The 20,813-nt window shown below is 37.6% G+C and overlaps 2 protein-coding genes across 3 annotated transcripts in view; one reads left to right on the forward strand and one right to left on the reverse strand.

The window, feature by feature from the left end:
- Positions 1-1,450: 1,450 nt before the first annotated feature.
- On the reverse strand, positions 1,451-19,622 carry TFB2M (transcription factor B2, mitochondrial). The gene is made up of 8 exons (XM_008508203.2): positions 19,121-19,622; positions 18,307-18,395; positions 12,892-13,045; positions 12,389-12,537; positions 9,237-9,326; positions 6,518-6,580; positions 3,900-4,060; positions 1,451-2,204 (listed from the first exon to the last, which is right to left on the reverse strand). Exons 1-8 carry the CDS (start codon positions 19,431-19,433, stop codon positions 2,027-2,029), a joined length of 1,197 nt encoding a protein of 398 aa, XP_008506425.2. The 5' UTR covers positions 19,434-19,622; the 3' UTR covers positions 1,451-2,026.
- Positions 19,603-20,813, forward strand: part of CNST (consortin, connexin sorting protein) — a 114,335-nt gene continuing 113,124 nt past the window's right edge. Inside the window, exon 1 of one of the 2 annotated variants that reach the window (XM_070602611.1) lies at positions 19,603-19,955. The gene's annotated coding sequence lies outside the window, so the exon portion shown is untranslated. The remainder of the gene's footprint in view (positions 19,956-20,813) is intronic. The other variant, XM_070602612.1, reaches the window with a different exon arrangement.

The raw sequence follows: 20,813 nt of genomic DNA on the forward strand, positions 1-20,813 counted from the left end.
GCTTCTGCATGGCAAAAGAAACCATCAACAAAACAAGAAGACAACCTACCAACTGGGAAAATATATTTGCAAATCATATATCCAATAAGGGGTTTATCTCCAAAATATATAAAGAACTCATACAACTCAACAACAACAAACAATCTGAATGAAAAATGGGAAGAGGATCTGAACATTTTTCCAAAGAAGATTTACAGATGGCCAACAGGGCATAGGAAAAGATGTTCAATACCTCTAGTTATTAGGGAAATGCAAACCAAAACCAAAACGAGATATCACCTCAAGCTCGTCAGAATGGCTATTATTAAAAAGAAAAGAAATAACAAGTGTTGGAGAGGATGTGGCAAAAATGGAACCCTCATACACTGGTGGGAATGTAAACTGGTGCAGCCACTATGGAAAACAGTATGGAGATTCCTCAAAAATTAAAAACAGAACTACCATATGATCCACCTCTTACACTTCTGTGTATTCATCCAAAGAACATAAAAACACTAATTTGAAAGGATATATGCACCCCTATGTTCACTGCAGCATTATGCACAATAGCCAAGAATTGGAAACAACCTAACTGCCAATGGATGGACAAATGGATAAAGATGTGGAATATATACACAATGGAATACTACTCAGCCATAAAAAAGATGAAAATTTTGCCATTTGTGACAACATAGATGGACCTTGAGGATATTATGCTAAGCAAAATAAGTCAGATGGAGAAAGCCACACATTATATGACTCCATTCATATGTAGAAGATAAAAAACCAAACACATCTATACAGAATAGATTGGTGGTTACCAGAGGGGAACCGGTTGTGGGGGAGAATAAAAGAGGTAAAAGGGTACATTTGAATTAAAAAAAGAAGAACATGTCCTACAAAGAGTTACTTACTAATAATATGCCTTAGGTATTATGAAGTGTTATAAGAGCAAACAAATCTAACTGAAGAGGGCAGGTGTGTCACACCTAAAATCTAGCAGCTTCAATGATCTAAGAAAACATTCTTTTTTTAAAATTTTTTTATTTTTTAAGATTTTATTTTTTTCCTTTTTCTCCCCAAAGCCCCCTGGTATATAGTTGTATATTCTTTGTTGTGGGTCCTTCTAGTTGTGGCATGTGGGACGCTGCCTCAGCGTGGCTTGATGAGCAGTGCCATGTTCGCGCCCAGGATTCGAACCAACGAAACACTGTGCCGCCTGCAGCGGAGTGCACAAACTTAACTGCTCGGCCATGGGGCCAGCCCCTAAGAAAATATTCTTAATTGCATTTAGGTTCAAGGTCTAACTTCAGATGAACTTCAGATGGAACAAACATGCAAGAGATTTTTGAATAACAGACTGAATTACTCACTGAAAGTACACAGATGATACATGACAGAATTTAAAGTGAATAAATTAGGGTCAACTTAATGTTTCATAGATATTTAGAGAAAAGAAAATCACAAAATCTTACTTCTTAAAATATTTTAATTTCTAAAAAAATTTATACAATATTAAAATTTAAATAATTTCATTGTACAGACTTCATAATACACTTCAACAAACTGAAAAGTAAAACAAACCACTTAAATCAGTTTAATTTACTTTCTAAGCTTAACAATATACAAACTCTTTTGCCTCCCAAGAGGATGCAAAAATCAACAGTGAAAGTGGAATATTTAAATTAATACAATGTATGATATTTGGGCAAAAGGATTTTAAAAACTAAATTACACCTGGTAATACCTTACAACTACCAGCATGTTTACAGTAGACAAGAAATTAAAACAAATCCAATCTGATCAAATCCACAATTAATTGAAGTTTTCATTTTGCTCAGCTGTGACTAAAAATAGGGGCCACTGTTTTATCCAATATACTAATGGTATCAACTTCAGAAGAAATGATCTGCCTAGTCTGGGCAAAACGAGAACAGTTATCTTCTGTTGAAAGTATGCTGAGCTTTACAAACTTCATTCTTTTTCATTTGTGTCATAATCGCCAAATAAATGAACATTCCAGTTAATGTCTTGGCAGTCCAGTTCCTTACACGATTCTGTCTTCCAAGAAGTCATCATATAACCATTTACAGGTATAATCTTTGGAACACTCTATAGTTTCAAAAAGCTGTTTAAAGTCTCGAGGGTATAAATTTGTTATTTTCGCTTTTTCCTTTTTTTTGATTTTCTTCAATATATCCATCGCATCAACTGGACTCAATGAACTGCAAAAGAAATACAAAATAAGTTCGCTTAATTCTTTTTCATAACAACTGTCAGTTAATACTGATAGAGATGGCTTTTAAGCCCAATCTAAAATGCTTAACTTATTATATATAATTAATCCTATTTAGTTTAAGACCTTGCATATACACAGCTTTAACTATGTTTATTCCTCAAGTTTCATGGCTTACCTGGAATGAAAAGAGCAGGTTTAGGCTTTAACACGTTTTAACCAATTCTTATACAATATTATAGTTTAATATTTTTCTTTAAAAAAATTCTTCTGTACCTTTCATCTTTTAACCCTCTTTGCAAAAATATTCTTAAAGCCATTTAGGTTCATGTAAAAGTTAAGTAAGTACAAACAGCATAAACTGCTCTCTAGCAGTTTTCAAAAAGGGAATAATTTTCCACATTTTTATGCAACACTTACTGGTGAATAAACTGTAAAGCACAAAACTGCCTTATATATTAATCTAGCAAAAACCATCAGTGAGCCTCTGACAATAACAAGAAAACAACTGTAATAAAATATTTCGGTGGAAAATATTTCCAATACTTTTTTTTTTTTTTAAAGATTTTATTATTTCATTTTTCTCCCCAAAGCCCCCCGGTACATAGTTGTATATTCTTAGTTGTGGGTCCTTCTAGTTGCGGCACGTGGGATGCTGCCTCAGCGTGGCTTGACAAGCAGTGCCATGTCCACACCCAGGATTCAAACTGACGAAACACTGGGCCGCCTGCAGTGGAGCACGCCAACTTAACCACTCGGCCGAGGGGCTGGCCCCCCCAATACTTTTTGATTTTGAATGGAATCCTGGCCACAGGTGTAAACATGCTTTCAATTCACAGAGATCTCCAAAGGAATTTTTAACACTTTGTATCACAGTTTATCATATTTATCCCTTAATTTCCTATATTCTTGATATTTTCATTCAAAATGGCCACTACCACAAGGTGACGAGATTAAAAAAAAGTAGATTACTTTTACTAGTCTATTTCCATTTTTAACATTTTTACATAAATCTTGTTCAATCAATAGCTCATTCAGTTACGTATTAAATGATGATCAAATTAATTAAAATGATTATTTTAACATTTTGCTCTTTCCCTGACAATACTTTGCACGACTATGGGCTGCTGATTACAAGGTAAAATACGTAACTTACAGAACTGTACACATCAGACCTATACAAAAATTACATTTATTTAGATACAAAGTAGATAGGAACAGCTATAATTTTTACAAAGCTTTAGGTAGAAACATAAAATTTGGTCCAGGGCAGGAGGACTAGGGGGGTATAATGATCCATGCCTACTTTGTTTAGGAAATAGAACCACTAAGGACAGGCAATGACAACAGGCAGATGGTGGATATGCCACCAGCCAGTGGCAAGCAGCTAGTTCTTCATGTAAGTTAAACCTGGGCATACATTCCAACAAAGATAAAACAACTCGTAAGCATTCCTAGTTGTTTTTTCAAAGAAAGAAAAAAAATTAAGCTCAGGAGATTACATGGAAAATATAATTATGTGCACCAGGGAGAAGAAAGTATTTTGAAGAAATAGATGAGTGAAAACATGGTATCCAACTCTGTTATTCAAGATATATGATATAAAAAATGGACCTCTAACATGAAAGTATAATTCCCACATTAAATTGCTACTTTCATAGTGGGCTTTATTCTTCTTACTTACTGTAAATGGTCTATCAGCTTGGCATTGCGCTTCATAAAACATTGCTTTAACATGTGAAAAAATACATCATAGTTAATAGGTGTTAAGTTTTCTGTAAATAAAGTTCTACGAGGAGTCAATTGAATTAAACATAAGTTTTGCTGTAGTTCTTCTAATGATTCCTGGAGAGAAGGGAAAATAAATTGTGTTACTCATAAAATATTGCCAAAGCAAAACCCTGTTCACTTGCTCATTCAAGCTACCTGCTGGAAGAAGCAATCACCAGAGACCCTGAATGTCCCTGTATGTTCTTGCTGGGTGTGTCAAGAATGCAAGGCCCTAACTGTTCTTCACCCGGGCCATTTCCAAGGATTGTTTGCAGTGAGCCACCTTGAGGAATGAGATAATGGCCCCCCAAGAACAAAAAGCAGGCTTGCTTAATGTTTGCTATAAAAGAGGTGGATTCTCCCCGCTCTGTGCTCCCCAGCTGCAATGCAAACCCATTGCATACACAGCATCCAACTGAGCCCCATCACATCACTCCATGGGACCTGGGGGCAAATAAAGTCCTCTGTCTGATCAGGGAATCTGTGTCTTTGACCAGCATCCATGAAAGAGTAACAGCTTATTAAGTTGTAAGTAGGGTGAGATCAAATCCCAAACGTGATACTAACATGCACGGAGTCTCTCATATTTGAGTCACACCAGATTCTAAGGATAAAAACTATTACTCACTTATAATTTTTAACTAGATATTTTATTAAAAAAACCACAGGGTTAGCAAACTATGGTCCCTTGTCTGTCTGCTTTTGTATACTCTGAGCTAAGAATGGTTTTTACATTTGTGAAGGATTTTTTTTTTTAAAAGCAAAAACAAAGAATATGTGACAGAGATTGTATGTGGCCTGCAAAGCACAAAATATCTACTATCTGGCCCTTTACAGAAAAAGCACTAGTATACAGTATTATACAGATTAAAATAAAAACTGTATATGACTTGGTCTAAGGTTAAGACTGCTTTTCCCCCCAAAATTATTCCTCATTAAAGAGGGAACCTTATGTTTGAGTCCTTAGGAAATTTCACATAGTGATATCTTACTTACTTTATAATATATATATATTTAAATATAAATATAAATACTGTTTGTGGAAGACACTATTAGCCTAACAAATAAAATTTCAATCAATTCTAGTTTCTAGTTCTGGATGCCTGCAGCTAAAGGAACTGGTAAAAAAGGAAGGCAATGAAATTCAAAAATATTTAGTAATTACTAATTAGGAAGGGGGATAACCTCACAACTCAAAGTATTACATGTTGTGGTTAACAAGTCTTTTGAAGGTGACTTTAAAAAGCAACTTGGTAAAGAGTTTTAGAGTTATAAAGATTTACCTGACAAATAGGGGGAAAAACCTTCCTGATGTTAAATGAACAGTTATTTGTAGCTTAGGAAAAATGTTCCAACAACAGCATAAAAACATGGCTTAAAAAAGTAGAAAATAAACAACTTGGATGGAAATAAAGATGATGGCTCTAAAAAATTGTTAAATGCCTCGAAGTGCTTCTGTAGCAATTAAGAACACGTTGATATTAAAGATAAATGTGAAGTATTTGAATAAAATTCTCTCATAGAACATGACATTTGATTATTTCATCTTCATCCCCGAAAGTTTATATATTTAACTTGGCCAAGAAACTTTTGTAGCTTTTGATCTTGTCATTGAGAATGTACCTTATATACACAGTTGTTCATTTTGGGGACACTGGGACAAGTTCCTAATAGTATCAAGCCAAAATGTATTATCCCAATTTTGTGAGACTACATAAATTATACTTATGAATAGTGAAACAGGGCTATGATCACAGTGCTCACAAGGATGACTGATCACCCTAAAATCAGACCATTTCTAAGTTGATAGTTTTCTTTTTTCCTTTAGTGGCAAGAGTGAGAAAAAAACCAAAGAAGTAAGCAAATGGGAACTTCAGACAGCGAGGATATGCTGGGATCACGGCATCACTAGCTCCTAATCCTAAAGTGCAACTTTCGAATTGACTCCAAAAATTGCTTTTGAAACTTCAGCTACTTTATTACAATTTCACCACAAGCAGCCCTGATATAAACTAAACAGAAGACCACTTTATAACATCAACACTTTGGTTCTTTAGAAAGGGGAGAAAACAAATAAAAATAAAAGCCCCACCCCCTGGGTAAGAAACAAGATGCCCCTGTTGGTGAATTCAAGCATTATAAGCAGTAATATTACAAATTTCTGATTTATTAATAAGGTATAAAACTTTGTTTTTAGTTTATCAAATTAGATGAATATTGAAATTATATTTTACAAATCTGAGATGTATCTTCCTTTCAAGAGATAAAAACAGAAGTCAGATTCTCTGTTTAAGCCTATTACTATGCTAGCATCCACTACAAAATAGCTGAAAAATACAAGTGTCTTCCAAAATAATTTGAATTTATTAAAAGCAGTAAGATATGCTTGAAGAACATTTCTAGATATTATATAATTAAAAATTTAAATAAATACAGAATACCAGATAATCAAAGAAAACAAGGATAACCTTAAAGAAAACAAAGGATGTTCCATTTAGAGGAAAAAAGGGAAAAGCATTCATTCATTCTTACCCTACGCTTCGGCTTTTCCAGTTGCCCATTTTGGGTGTATATGTCAAATGATGACCAAGGCTCCTTGAGGAAAGATAAAAACAGAACATTTCTTTTAGCTCTCTTTGGTCAAACTGGCCCAGATTATTACTGCCTTTAAAAATGTCTTGCCTAAACCACAGAATGAATTAAATCTAAGTCACCAGTCTAATTGGATATAAGAAAAACAATATGTGATAGTTAAATCATATATGTCTTTCTTCTCTCGCCTCATTTTTTCAGATTAAAATAAGGAGACTCAGGGCTGGCCCAGTGTCAGAGTGGTTAAGTTCGCGCTCCGCTTCAACAGCCTGGGGTTTCACCGGTTTGGATCCTGGGTGTGGACACGGCACCGCTCATCAGGCCATGTTGAAGCGGCATCCCACATGCCACAACTAGAATGACCCACAACTAAAATATACAACTATGTATTGGGAGGAGAAAGCAATTAAAAAAAAAAGAAGATTGGCAACAGTTGTTAGCTCAGGTGCCAATCTATAAAAGAAAAAAAGAGACTCAAAGGTCTATCCCAATACTGGTAACTCTATTACTTACTTAGATAAAAGAGAGTTACTCTTAATATACTTATACAAGCAGGTTCTTAAGTTATTTTGCACAGCCAACATTTCTATATTAGAGTCACAACAAGGGCTATCACATCAATACTGAGAATTTTTTTGTCCTACCTTAGTGGAAGCCTATTAATCAAATTCATTTGAATATGTTGGGATACGTAAAGACATACAGCATCTGATGCAGACTTAAAAAACTTACACTATTGGACATAAGATCTGAAAGGCTATTGTCAAAAATGGTAATAATTTATTACTAACTACAGTGGCAATTGAAGTGGAATGAAAAATGCAATTGTTGCCCATCCATGCAATTCCTAGTTCTAGGAATGTCAGTAGGTGGATAAAGGCGCAGCAGCAGCAGCAGCAGTGTGCACTGGGCACTGCAGTTTCCCCCCACGCTTGGTCTAGCTATCCTGTGGTCTATCCACAGCAGTTTAGGGCACAGCAGTGGGCACTGAGCAAACCTCACTCCCATCTACCAGAGCCACAGGCGAGGAAAACCTGCACGACTCTGGGAACTGAATTCAATCACTGACTCTTCTGTTGTAGACATATAAATGGATGTTAAAAACACTGGGTCCAGAAAGACTTCTCCTTTCTGGAGGTTAATAAAAGGCAAAACTTAACATAAGGACTTTGAAAAGAAATACTGCAGAACAAGAAAAGAAAACTGTCCTGAAAGTTAAAGTCCTTGGGAGGCCTCGATGAAGAAACTAGCCGAAAGCCATGAGGAGAGGCGAGGCTGAGATAAAAAGTCAACAGAACGAGAGGAGATCAGTGGGTAAGAAAGGCTTTTAGGGAAACCAAGAAATACAGTACCAAGATCACAATATACAGTGAGGACAGAAAGCAGAGTCAGTGCTGTGACAGCCAAGTGTGAAAAGATTTCTGGGAATACAGAAAAACAATGACAGCATGATAGATATAAAAGACAAGGAACAAAGATCCAACCTAAGAACCTCATATGTTTTTGGGGAAAAAAATAGAATTGGAACAAAAGCTAAAATCAAATGAGATAACATTCTAACAACTAAGTATGCCTTTGACGGCCTTAATGTGTTCCTGGACAAAACAATGAAGAGACTACACGGAGATACGCACTACAAAATTTAAAAATAAAACCAATTCATCCTTGGAAGGACAAGGGCTAATAAAATAAACAAATTATACCCTATAAAATCCACTTGATATATATTTCAGTCTACTACAATAAAAAAGTAAATGGGCAAATTATGGTATGAAAGAGAGAGTATTTATCATTTTTTTCCTACGCTCTAGTCCTTCCTCTGTTATTAAATATGGTAGCCACTAATCACATGTGGCTATCAAACACTTGAAATGTGTCCAGTCTGAAGTGAGATGTGTTGGAGTATAAAATACACACTGGACATCAAAGGTCTAGTACACAAAAAAAGAATGTAAACGATATACTAACTAACTTCAAAATACTGATTATATAGTGAAATAACAATATTTTGAATTGAAGTAAAATATAACATTAAAATTAATTTCACCTGTTTCTTTTTTACTTTGTATGATGTGGCTACCAAAAAACGTAAAATTACAAATGTGGCTTGTATTATATTTCTATTAGACAATTCTGATCTTGCCTAAGGAAATAAACTAAAAAAAGGAAATGCTCTATAATGAGGTATTAGATAGCCATTAAAAACTTAAGAAAAATGTTTAGTGACACAGGAAAAAACTTATCATTAACTATTAAGTGAGAAAAACAAGATATAAAATAATATAATCTCCCCTATATAAAGGGGAAAAAAACCCCAAAAACAGGAAAAATAAAAGACTAAAAACATATCACAATTGTCAACAGCAACCCCTTGGTGGTAGAAGTCTAGGTGACTTTTTTAAAAATTCTTTTCTTTCTTTCTTTAACATGTCTCACACTTTTAATCAGCATATATTATTTTTACAATCAGAGAAAAATATAAATATTTGTGACAAAAAAACCACACCAGCAATACAAAGTTACCTTGCACTATTATCTTCAACAGTTGGGAAAAATAACAAAATTAATCTTTAATTTTTCTCCATTTACTGGTCACAGAAATGTAGTCTCTTTGAAAACAATGAAGTTCTCCGTTGAAATTTAGGAGGATTTTACTCACCATATGCAGAAGCTTAATCTCACAAGCTACTTGCCAGAGCACACTTAATGCCTGATACAAATTTGGATTTTTGGGATTTGCCATTAGTTTCTAGTAAAAGGAAAAGAGAAGTTACATGTTATACATAATTATAATCAATCAAAGTCAAATGTTGGATAATAGTAATATTTTAATAGTATCTAGAAATTAAATAAAATTAGAATTATAGGCGAAATCTTAACCATTTCAAACTGTTTCAAAAAAGAAAGTCTTTTTAAACTTTCATGTTGAAATATAACTATGTATGCTTAAAATATAATTTATTTGAAATTGATCTCCTTTAACCGTATCACCTATATTTCATTAAAGAAAAATGAAACAAACGTGTAATTACAGTGGAGAAGAAAAAGTGTGTTAGAAATATGTATCAGGTGGGCTATTAAACTTTGAGTTAAGCATTGTTTAGGCTGACACTTGAAGGATGAGAAGATACCTCAGTGACCAAAAGGGCACTACAGAGAGATGAAACCACACGTGAAAAGGCCCATGTTTTAAAAGAAGCATTAGAACATATTCCTAACAGCAAGACGAAGCATTTGCTAGTTCTCTTCCTCTCATGTTTCACTTATATACTGTATGTACAGACTCAAGGTTCTGAGCTTTAAGCGGACAGTCACTATTTACCTACTATCTGGGTCTTGGCGAGTACATCATCCCCTCATTTCTCGCCCCACAATCCTAACTCATCGCTCTCTTATATACAAATAAGCATCTCCCATTATATTTGTTTAAAGGATTAATAACAGAAAGCATTATAGGCAGAAAAGAAACATTACTCTCAAGGCAATCTCAAGGACTTCAGGAGGCCCTTCGATTTCAGAGAATAAAAAGTAGAGTCTACAACCCTAAAGATTCCACAAAAAAACTGTTAGAACTAATAACCGAACTCAGCAAAGTTGTAGGATACAAAAACCAACATGCAAAAATCAACTATTTCTATACACTAACAATGAACAATCTGAAAAGGAAATTAAGAAAACAATTCCATCTACAATGGCATCAAAAACAATAAAATACTTACGAGTCAACTTAATCAAGGAGGTGAAAGACTTGTACACTGAAAACTACAAAATATTGCTAAAAGAAGTTAAAGAAAACACAAATAAATGGAAAGACATTCTGTTTTCATAGGTTGGAAGACTCAATATTGTTAAGATGTCAACACCACCCAAAGTGATCTACAGATTCTATGCAATCCCTATCAAAATCCCAACCATTTTTTTTTTTTTGCAAAAATAGGAAAATGTACCCTAAAATTCATATGGACTCTCAAGGGATACCAAATACCCTAAACAGACTTTAAAAAGAACAAAATAGGGCAACTCACAGTTCTTGAATTCAAAACTTACTACAAAGTTATAGCAATCAAAATAGTGTGGTACTGGCATAAAGACAGACATATAGACCAATGGAATAAAACAGAGCGCCCATAAATAGACCCTCAAATGTCAAATGATTTTTGACAAGGGTGCCAAGGCTATTCAAAGGGGAAAGAACAGTCTTTTCAATAAAAGATGGGAAAACTTAATGTCCATATGCAAAAGAATGAAGTTGGACCCTTACTTAACACGACACCATATAAAAAAAGTAATTCAAAATGGATTAAAGACCTGAACATAAGAGCTGAAACTATAAAACTCTTAGAAGAAAACAGGGGGAAAGCTTCATGACACTGGATTTGGTAATGATTTCTTAAATAGGACACCAAAGGCACAGGCAACAACAACAACAAATAGACAAATTGGACTTTATCAAAATTAAAAACTTGGAGAATCAAAGGACACTATCAACCATGTAAACAGGCAACGAAGAGAAGGGAAGAAATATTTGCAAATCACATATCTGAGAAGGGACTAACATTGAGAATATACAGTCGTGCCGCAGAACGACATTTTGGTCAATGAGGAACTGCACAGATGATGGCGACCCCATAAGATTAGTACTGTATAGCATAGGCGTGTGGTAGGCTATACCATCTAGGCTTGTGTGAGTGCACTCTATGATATTCACACAACGACAAAATCGCTTAACGACGCATTTCTCAGAACATATCCCCATCATTAAGCGATGCATGACTATATAAAGAACTCCTAAAACTCAACAACAAAAAAAACCAATTAAAAAATAATAGACATTTCTCCAAAGATGATATACAAACTATTATAAGCACATGAAAAGATGTTCAACATCACTAATCATTAGGAAAATGCAAATCAAAACAACGATATACCACTTTACACCATTAGAATGAATATTATCAAAAAAAGGGAAAAACAATGTGTTGGAGAGAATATGGAGAAACTGAAACCCCTAGTGTATTGCTGGTGGGAATATAACAGTGCAGCGACCGCAGAAAAGAGTATGGTGGTTCCTCCAAAAATTAAAAATAGAGTTATCATATGATCCAGAAATTCCACTTCTGGGTATATAGCCAAAAGAACTCGGCGCAGGGACTCGAAGGGATATTTGCACACTCAAGTTCATAGCAGCATTATTCACAATAGCCAAAAGGTGGAAGCGACCCACCTGTCCACTGACAGATGAATGGAAAGGCGGTGTATACACACAATGGAATATTATTCAGCCTTAAAAACAATGAAATTCTGACACATGCTACAATTTAGATGAACTCTAAAGACATTACACTAAGTGGAATAAGCCAGACACAAAGTGGAATATTGTATGATTCCACTTATGTGAAGTATCTAGAATAGCCAAATTCATAGAGACAGAAGTAGAGCAAGAATTACCAGGAGCTCAGAGGAGAGGGGAATGGGGAGTTAGTGTCTGATGGGTACAGAGCGTCAATGTGGAATGACGAAAAGTTCTGAGAAGAGAGAGGGTGGTAATAGTTGTACCACGTCGGTGTACTTAAAGCCACTGAACTGCACATTTAAAAATAGTTAAAATGGTGAATTTTATGTTATGTATATTTTACCACAAAAAAAACCCTTAAAAATCATACCTAAAGACTGCTCTACAGAAATTTAAAAACACTCCTAGTACTCTCAAATGTCATGAGCCCAAATTAAAATCACACAGATTAAGACCACTCAGAAAAAATCTGTCTCTTTCAAAACAGAAAATTAATCAGGCACTTGTTAATTACCTACCTGGTACTGCTTCTCACTAATAAACATATTTAGTTCTACTCGTCCATATCTATATATAGAAGTACACGAATATAGGTCATGTAAAAGTTTCCAAAGCGTCTTTCTCTCATTTTTAATTGGAAAGATTCCAATTACTTTTAAAGGGATACCTGTTAAGAATGTAAGCAAAAATATTTGAATAAATTCTTAACACTTCTTCCTATGACCATATTTTATTAAGCCAAACCTACTTAATAAACTATATTAATTTTAAGTTTATTTCAGTTAAAACTAACCCTCAGCATCTTTCTTTGATATGGAACTTGGCCTCTGTGGAACTGCTCTGATTATCTGTGTCTAGGTGAGGGGAAAGCCATATTCAATTTAAGAGCATCTGTCCATAAATTGTATAATATAAATTATACACAATCTCTTCAACAAACCAGGTGTACCTGTTCCAGGTGTAGCTGTAGACAAAGCCGACAAATTATAAGGTATCTGCTTTAGTGAATAACAAAAATTACCTTTTGACCAAGGAAGTGCTTGTATTCCCAAATTCTGAAAAAGCATCTTTGAAACCATAATGGGAGGTTTTACTGTTCCACAATTTGTAGGATCCAGTTTAAAGAAGTCACAGTGGACCACTTCTAGTTTTCCATTCAGATTTTTTCCTAGGGACTAGAGTGAGACAGAGATAACATGTTCAGAAATTTCAGTTTTGGGGCTGGCCCTGTGGCATAGATAAGTTCACACACTCCGCTTTGGCAGCCTGGGTTCACAGGTTCTGATCCTGGGTGCAGACCTAGCACTGCTCATCAAGCCACACTGTGGCAGCATCCCACATAAAACAGAGGAAGACTGGCACAGATGTTAGCTCAGTGACCATCTTCCTCAAGCAAAAAGAGGAAGACTGGCAACAGATATTAGCTCAGGGCGAATCTCGGTTACAAAAAAAAAAAAAAAGAAAGAATAAAAGAAATTTCAGTGTTATGAAGACTTTGTAACAATTCAGGGATCTACTTCAAAAAATAATTCTTATAGGGGCTGGCCCACTGGCATAGCAGTTAAGTTCACGCACTCCACTTCAGCGGCCTGGGGTTTGCCAGTTCAGATCCCAGGCACGGATCTACACACTGCTTATCAAGCCATGCTGTGGCAGGCGTCCTACACATAATAGAGGAAGATGGGCACAGATGTTAGCTCAGGGCCAATCTTCCTCAGCAAAAAGAGGAGGATTGGCGGCAGATGTCAACTCAGGGCTAATCTTCCTCAAAAATAAGTAAATAAATAAATAATTCTTATAAAAAATACTACTGGCTTCATAAGGATGTAAAGAAAACATTACTGACATACCCTAAAATTTAACAGAGTTAAGAAATCAACTAATGCCTGAAAAATGATGAAAAGTACAATATTACTAAGAAAAAGCCCAAGAAACAAAAATCTTCAACAAATTCTTACTTATCCTTTTACTTTATTTCAATGGTTTCAGTCATTCAAAAAGCTTTCTCACATTAACCTCTAATTGCTTAGTAGTGGCTGCCTGGAGCACTGAGCAAAGATTCTGAGACCACATCTGGGCTCAGGCAGAGAGCTTGCAATCCATCTGCTAGTCATGGGAAGATGTTTTACCGTAAAGAAAAACAACAAAATTATTAAAGTGAAAGGCAGATAGATTCAAGAGAGTATTTCTCTTATTCTAGAAGAGCTTAGTTAGTCCTTCGTCAAAGGAACTTGGCTCATTGTGTAGGTCACTCTCCATTTCCCCTTAATTTTTCATTTAGTTTTCCTGAAGACAGAGGCAACTCTAGAAGGAAAGCTCCTTGTCCGCTGGAAGAAGTCCATTGTACCTTCATCTTTTCACTGCCCTGATGAGTTCCCCTTCCAGGTGCACCGGAGAACTTACTAGTGAGAGCAGGTATTAGCTACAGACTCCATGAACTTAATGTGAAATTGCAACAAGACAAATAGAAGAGGGCAATGTGTTTCAATGTGCATACTGAGGTTCTTCATGCACAGAAAATTCTACTGATCTTTATCAGAGTTTCAAGAAATTTGCAATTTAAAGCTCTGAATTAAAAAGTCTAATTTTTCTTAAGTGTTTGAGTTCAACCTATAAGTAAATATTATTCTATTTCTAAATCTAGTAAATTTTAACAATCGCTTTCCAAGGGACTCTTGAAAAAGACTAGTGGAAGAAACAGACTGGGGGTGGAAATTACCTATCTTTGGTCATGTTAATTCTGAGATGCCTATTAGTGATCCAAGTGGAGATGCCAGGTGGGAAGTGCTAGACTTGAATGGGGAGGTTAGTGGAATGATCCACGCTGAAGATATAAATTTGTGAGAATTTGGCTCGTTGAAGGTAGTTAAAACCAGAAGTGCAGAGGAGATCTCTAGGGAGAAGTACAGAGGACTAGGCCTGAGGATGGAGCACCTCTGAAGTCTCACAAGAAGCTGAAAATAAGCCAGAAAAGCAAGGAAGAAAACCAGAAGAGTGCGGTGTTATGAAAGCTAAAGAAATAGAGCATTCATATAATGCAGACCTTAAAAACTGATTATCTTTAAACTTTTACAAATTATTCTATAAGTAATTATAAATAAAATAATATCTTTAAACTTTTACAAATTATTCTATAAGTAATTATAAATAAAATAATCTCACAAGTTATCCAAAAGTCATATTTTAATCTTTGTAATTAAGGAAAGCTAACGAATTTTGGTTTGATGGGAATGTAAAAACAAAGTATACTTTATGACTTTGTTACACTTGTATTCTGAGAGGGCACATACATTTTTGTTTTTGCACCTGTCACCATTCAACAATTCAAATGCGACAACGGCCAAAACTCCAGAATAAATAATTCAATTCCTACAATAGTAGTGAAATCACATTTGAAAACTCGACTTGACTATATTTAGGATTCAAACATAGGAAGCAAAAAGGAGAGAGGAAAGAGAAATAACCCTTAAGTTTCTACCAGTCATTGTGTTAGGCACTTCACACAGTTGATCTTATTTAAATTGCGTCACAACCCTTTAAAGTGGGTATTAATGTCTCTATTTTACATATGAGGAAAACCAAGGCTCAGACAGATCACACTACTTACTTGCCTAAGGGCATAAAGGCAGTAAGCGTGAGGGCTGAGAGTCAGCCCGATTTGAAAAGATTGTGCTCTATCCCTGCTGAAATAAGGCACAGTTTACCGCAAAAGCTGATGTCTCTTCAACTGACCATATCCAGCTACTTCTGCAACAACAGCTTTCACAATTCAAATGGCATACCTCATGATTTATTATAGAACACAATTTGCTACATGTCTATCTGTAGCACATCCAGATTGGAAAACAAACTGTTCCCGCTTGAAACATTGTTAACGCGGAGCCTCAGGAATCCTATCAGAGAAATGGGGGTGGAGGGTTGGGGGTGGTTCTAAAGTTAGGTAAAAACCCAAAGTCAAGCATTATTCTTGAAAATCATTTCCGTTTTTAGGAGCAAACCTGAGAGCCTGTGGGTGGCTAGAAGCATCGTCTGCTAAGAGCATCACTTTAAGGCCCTGATTTAGGGCTGCAAAGGTTCTATTTAAACAAATATTTCTCTTATTCTATCAAACAGATGAACCGACACAAAACTTTATTTGAATGGCTTTTCACTTCATCATAAGGATAGTTAGTAAGAGTGAAAGAACAGGTACTAAGGGCTAAGCTCAAGTTAGTGCTGGGCGGTGGGGAATGAGGAGTTAGAAGGAAAATAAAAGCCTTAACTGGAGCAAAAACTAGTTCTAATCAAAGACTAGATTTAGTCAATGATGTTTGGATTTTCTGCTTACATTTACAGCTTCAGAAACATTTTATGACTGATATTCCTGTAAGAAATATTGTGTATCAAGAATTCTCTAGCCCGTAACTCTCCTTTTCTCATTGAATGAAGTGTTTCTTTGGGGTTTTTTTGCTGAGGAAGATTCACCCTGAGCTAACATCTGTACCAATCTTCCTCTATTCTGTATGTGAGTCGCTGCCACAGTATGGCTGATGAGTGGTGTAGCTCTGTGCCTGGGATCTGAACCTGTGAATCCAAGCCACAGAAGAAGAGTGCACCGAACTCAACCACTAGGCCACAGGGCCAGCCCCAGAATCAAGTGTTTTTAAATTAAGACTGTTATGTTGATCTTACAGAAAAGCAACTATTGTGTTACAGGATAACAAACTGCAAACAGAAAGATATTTTAATACCATCTTAATTATTTTGTGAACATGTAGATTAATCTTCAAAAGCGGGCCATTTCTTTAAAGATCAAGATAAAAGCTATCTTGTTTTTAATTCCAAGTTGAAATTACAGATGGCTATGTTTACTAAGTTACATTTCACAATCTTGAATCTTTGAACAATTTTATGTGCTCTTTTTCTCTTCATGTTTTTGGAATTCCAATAGATTTATCATTGTAGGGGAGGAAGATATTTCCTCTTCCCAAATGTGGGTTCGTCTGGCTGGTGAACGAATTAAATTCACATGAGACAGAATAGCAAGAGAAAATTAAACAAAGCCTTATGAGGAACCATGGCCTGGGGCCTTTCTTCCCGAAGGAAGAAAGGACACCGAAGAAGTGGGGTGCACAGACTGGTTATATACCCCCAAACAGGGTGTTTCACATATGATTGAAATGTCCCTCCCACAATAGTCACAAGATTGCCCTGATGGCACAGCACTTGATGGACACAGCAGGTAGTGGTCTGTTACAGCAGGAGGCAAGTCTATTGTCTGGAGCTGGGTGGTCACAGGTGAGCGCAGCAATCAGTTCCTAGCCTAAGGAAAGATGCTTAATCCTTAAAGAAATGCCAATGCTGGGAGGGGTAGGGAAGTCAGTTACAGGAGGTTACCAGACAAGCACAATAAAATGCAGATTTAAGTCCTTGCCTTTGGCATTGATTAAGAGTTTCTAGAGAGGTGGTCATCTCCTTTCTTCTTCCTGGTACAGAGAGGGAGGCACCTTTTACAGACAGAGATTTACCTTACAAGTGTAAACGTGTCCTAACAAAGGGCAAGTTCCGTTCCTCAAAAGCAATCAGCCTCAAATAATCCTGATGCCAAAGAGACATATCTTGGGGTGGCCATTTCCAGGTCCCCTACATCATCAATTAAACAACCTAGCTAAAACCTTGAGTTCTTTTTAAAGCAGTCATTTGTAGAATAACAACCTTCTAATGTACAGTTTTATTAAAAAATAGACAGCTGGATTTGATGGACATTTTCATAATTTTTTGTTGTCATCATGCTTTTTAGATAACTTTTAGACAACATCAATTTACATGGTTTCAGGAAGTTGGTATAGAGAAGCATAAGTTTCCTAAATTTAATCTAGAGATTTATAAAGGAAGGAGGGACAGAAACAGAAAGAAAAAGAGGCTGGGCTTGATGCAAAGAATTGCTACTCTACTGTTAGGCGAACTTGTCTGCTATATAAGAAGCAGAATTCACTGAAAAATCCATTTGGGTAATATCTTCAACCCATGCAATTGTTATCTGACTATACCAAACTTTTCTTGCCTCTCAAACCCTAACTCCAGAGTTAACATAGTCGTATTAACTAATCTTAGCATTCCAAGTAGATTCTACACTCACAGAAAGCAGGGGCACAGTATAACCTACTAGAGATGAGGAAATAAGTGTAGAGATACAAGTCATACACTTTTCTTCAGTCACCCAACTAGTTGGTAGCAGACCTAGAATCAGAAAGAAAACAACTCTCACAACTCCAGGGTTTTAGTCGTTCAATAAGCATTGATACTTACTCTGTTCTTGTCACTGGGGATAACAAAACATTTAAGGTGCGGCCCCTAAGAGTGATTCTATAAAATAAATTGGTGCTTAATTTTACTTTCCTAAAACACTCAAAGGTAGCTAATCGAACAAATCATTTTTTAAAAACTAAAAACATACCTCCAAATGTGGAATAAAAGTTCTGTCACTTTCAAGGGCAATCACTCTGGCACCGTTTTCAAGTAATGCTTGAGTCAAGATTCCAGGACCTAGCATATTAACAGAACGAAAAGATTATTTGCAAAAGAGACAACACAATTTCATTCAACATCAAAGAAATTAGATGTTTTATGTGTATTATCTAATTTTAAATCTCACAACATCCCCAAAGCAGATGTTACACTTATTTACATATAAGGAAACTGCAGACTAGATAGAGCCACTGACTCTAAGGTCGCAACTGTTAAGCGGTGCTGAATCCATTGTCAGACTGCAAAACCTGCACTCTTAATCTCAATGTCTCATCATCTCTCAAGAAAAAAAAAAAAAAGCAAACAAGAGGCTGCCTCAAGCCTACCACTTATGGACTATCGAGATACTTTAACCATCAAAGATATTGTCAAAGCTAAACAGAACTGACTCCTCACAACAGAAAATGGTGCTTTAAAAAGTTATTTGTCAAAAAGTCTATAAATCTTGCGTTCTCAGTATCCCGCTATGGTCTGTAGGAGATGCAGGGAAGGGTAAGATAAATGTTCTCTTGGGGGAGGGGGCTTGCGACTATTTTGGGGAGACGGTGAAATCTAAGAGCATGTTTTGTCAAAATATTGTGTTCAAGTGCAAACTGCTACAGAAATATTTTGTGGTGTGACGATTAACACAGACCACATAAGCCGCTTAAAGGAAGAGGCCATGTCTTAGAACACCATGGGTGGTCAAGAAAAGTTTGCAGAAGTGATGAACATCCAGAAAATGCAGTCCACGACGAACTCACCCGGATTGCACTCCAGAAATAGCTGGCAAGTTTTTTCTCGGCCTCCCCGCAGGACCTGTACCAAGGTCTCAGCCAGTCTCGGACTTGTTATATAACGCCTGGGCTCTAAGCGGCACTTGGTCACCCACGAGGGCGAGTCTCCGAAACTCAGACTGGGCAAGAGCTGCGGGTGGAAGTCAGACAAACCCCGGCGGTCCCTCGCTAGGACGTCCTTCCGTCTCGCCGCTCCAGATCCCAAAATGCATAAGCGACAGGCGCCGGTCAAGGCTGACAGCGTCAGCCGCGGAGGAAGCCCCGCGACTGGGACCCACATCCTCACCCTCTGAAGTCTGTCCCTATGTCACCCAGGGTGCTTACATCGTCGGCCAACTCCACACAGGGAACCCCACGTGCAACACCCTTCTACCACCCGACCAGGCCGGGCGGAAGTAAACACTACAAACTGCGCATGCGGGTGACCTCACCTTTTTCCTCTTTTCCTCACTTCCGTTTCCGTCCCTGTGAGGACGCCGGAGGTCTGTGAGTGGACTGATGAGGAAGACCGACCATCCAGGTTGTGTCTAGACTCGTACTCTATGGTCGTCCGCCCTCTGCGCTTCCTCTCTAGCCGCCCGCGCTCTATGCTCCGGGGCCGCGGGCCGCCAGCAGCCAGCCGGCCGGCCGGCGGGGGTGCGCAGAGGGAGGCGGGGCGAGAGGGCCGGAGGTGTCTCCTCCACCCGAGCGGCGGGAGACCAGAGCAAGCTCTGTGACAGCTCGTCGGCCGCCATGTCAGCGAGGGCGGCTGGAAACCGACCAGGCGCCCAGCGGTAGCCCTATTTTCGCCTCGGATTCCCAGGTGAGGAGAGGAAGACTGGGGCGCAGGGGGCCGGCGGGCTGGCTGCCGGGGTGGGAGCCCTTCGCACCCCTCGCGCCTCCGCCCGCGCGGTCCTCGTCCGGCCGCGCCGCCTGTGCGCTCTCGGGGCGCCGCAGCCGGGTTCCCTCACCTCCGCCCCCTCCCCGGGCCCCTGTTTGCCTCTGTTCTCCAGTCTGCGGTCTGTGCCTGCGCATCGCGCCCATCGCTGCCTCCCCGGGGCGCCAGCGCAAGAGTCGGGCGTCCCGGTCCCCGCGGAGCCTCGGCTGCCTCTGTGCCTCCCGGTCCTGCTGCCCACAGCCCCGGCCCTCCGCCCTTGGGCATGGCTTTTATTTCCCTTCATACCTGTTTTTTTATACCCTTACCACTTTGGTTGTCAAGAACCGCCTCGTGTCTCCCTTCCGTTTTTCCCTCCGGGCCAATATTTACCTTAATTTTTGTTCTTAATTTGCGTGTTTGAAAGCTTTAAAGTTGAGATTTTTAAAATTGAGATATAAAAGCTTAAAATTCGTTTTGAAGCTTAAAAAGATTAAGACCTTGGGTTGCTTATTTTGCTCCCTGTATAAACTTAGTCAAACACATTGTACTGTGGAATGCAATTTAAAATGAACCATTCCAAAGTCTCTAAAAATAGGATGCTCTGATGGAAATTTTGGCAGTCTTTTTACCTATTGGGCAATGTTAGAAGACTCGATTCTTTGAAAGTGCTTTCAGTGTTTAAGGATTATATTCAGAAAGAGCTTTACCCATTATGCTTTCCACTAAAGCAGGAAACTGCAGCCAATCAACTCCCTGCTTTAAAATATGTACAATCCTTACTGCTTACTCTACTGGGAATGTAAT

This window comes from Equus przewalskii, chromosome 31 (genome assembly GCF_037783145.1).
Source record: "Equus przewalskii isolate Varuska chromosome 31, EquPr2, whole genome shotgun sequence".
Taxonomy (NCBI): Eukaryota; Metazoa; Chordata; class Mammalia; order Perissodactyla; family Equidae; genus Equus; species Equus przewalskii.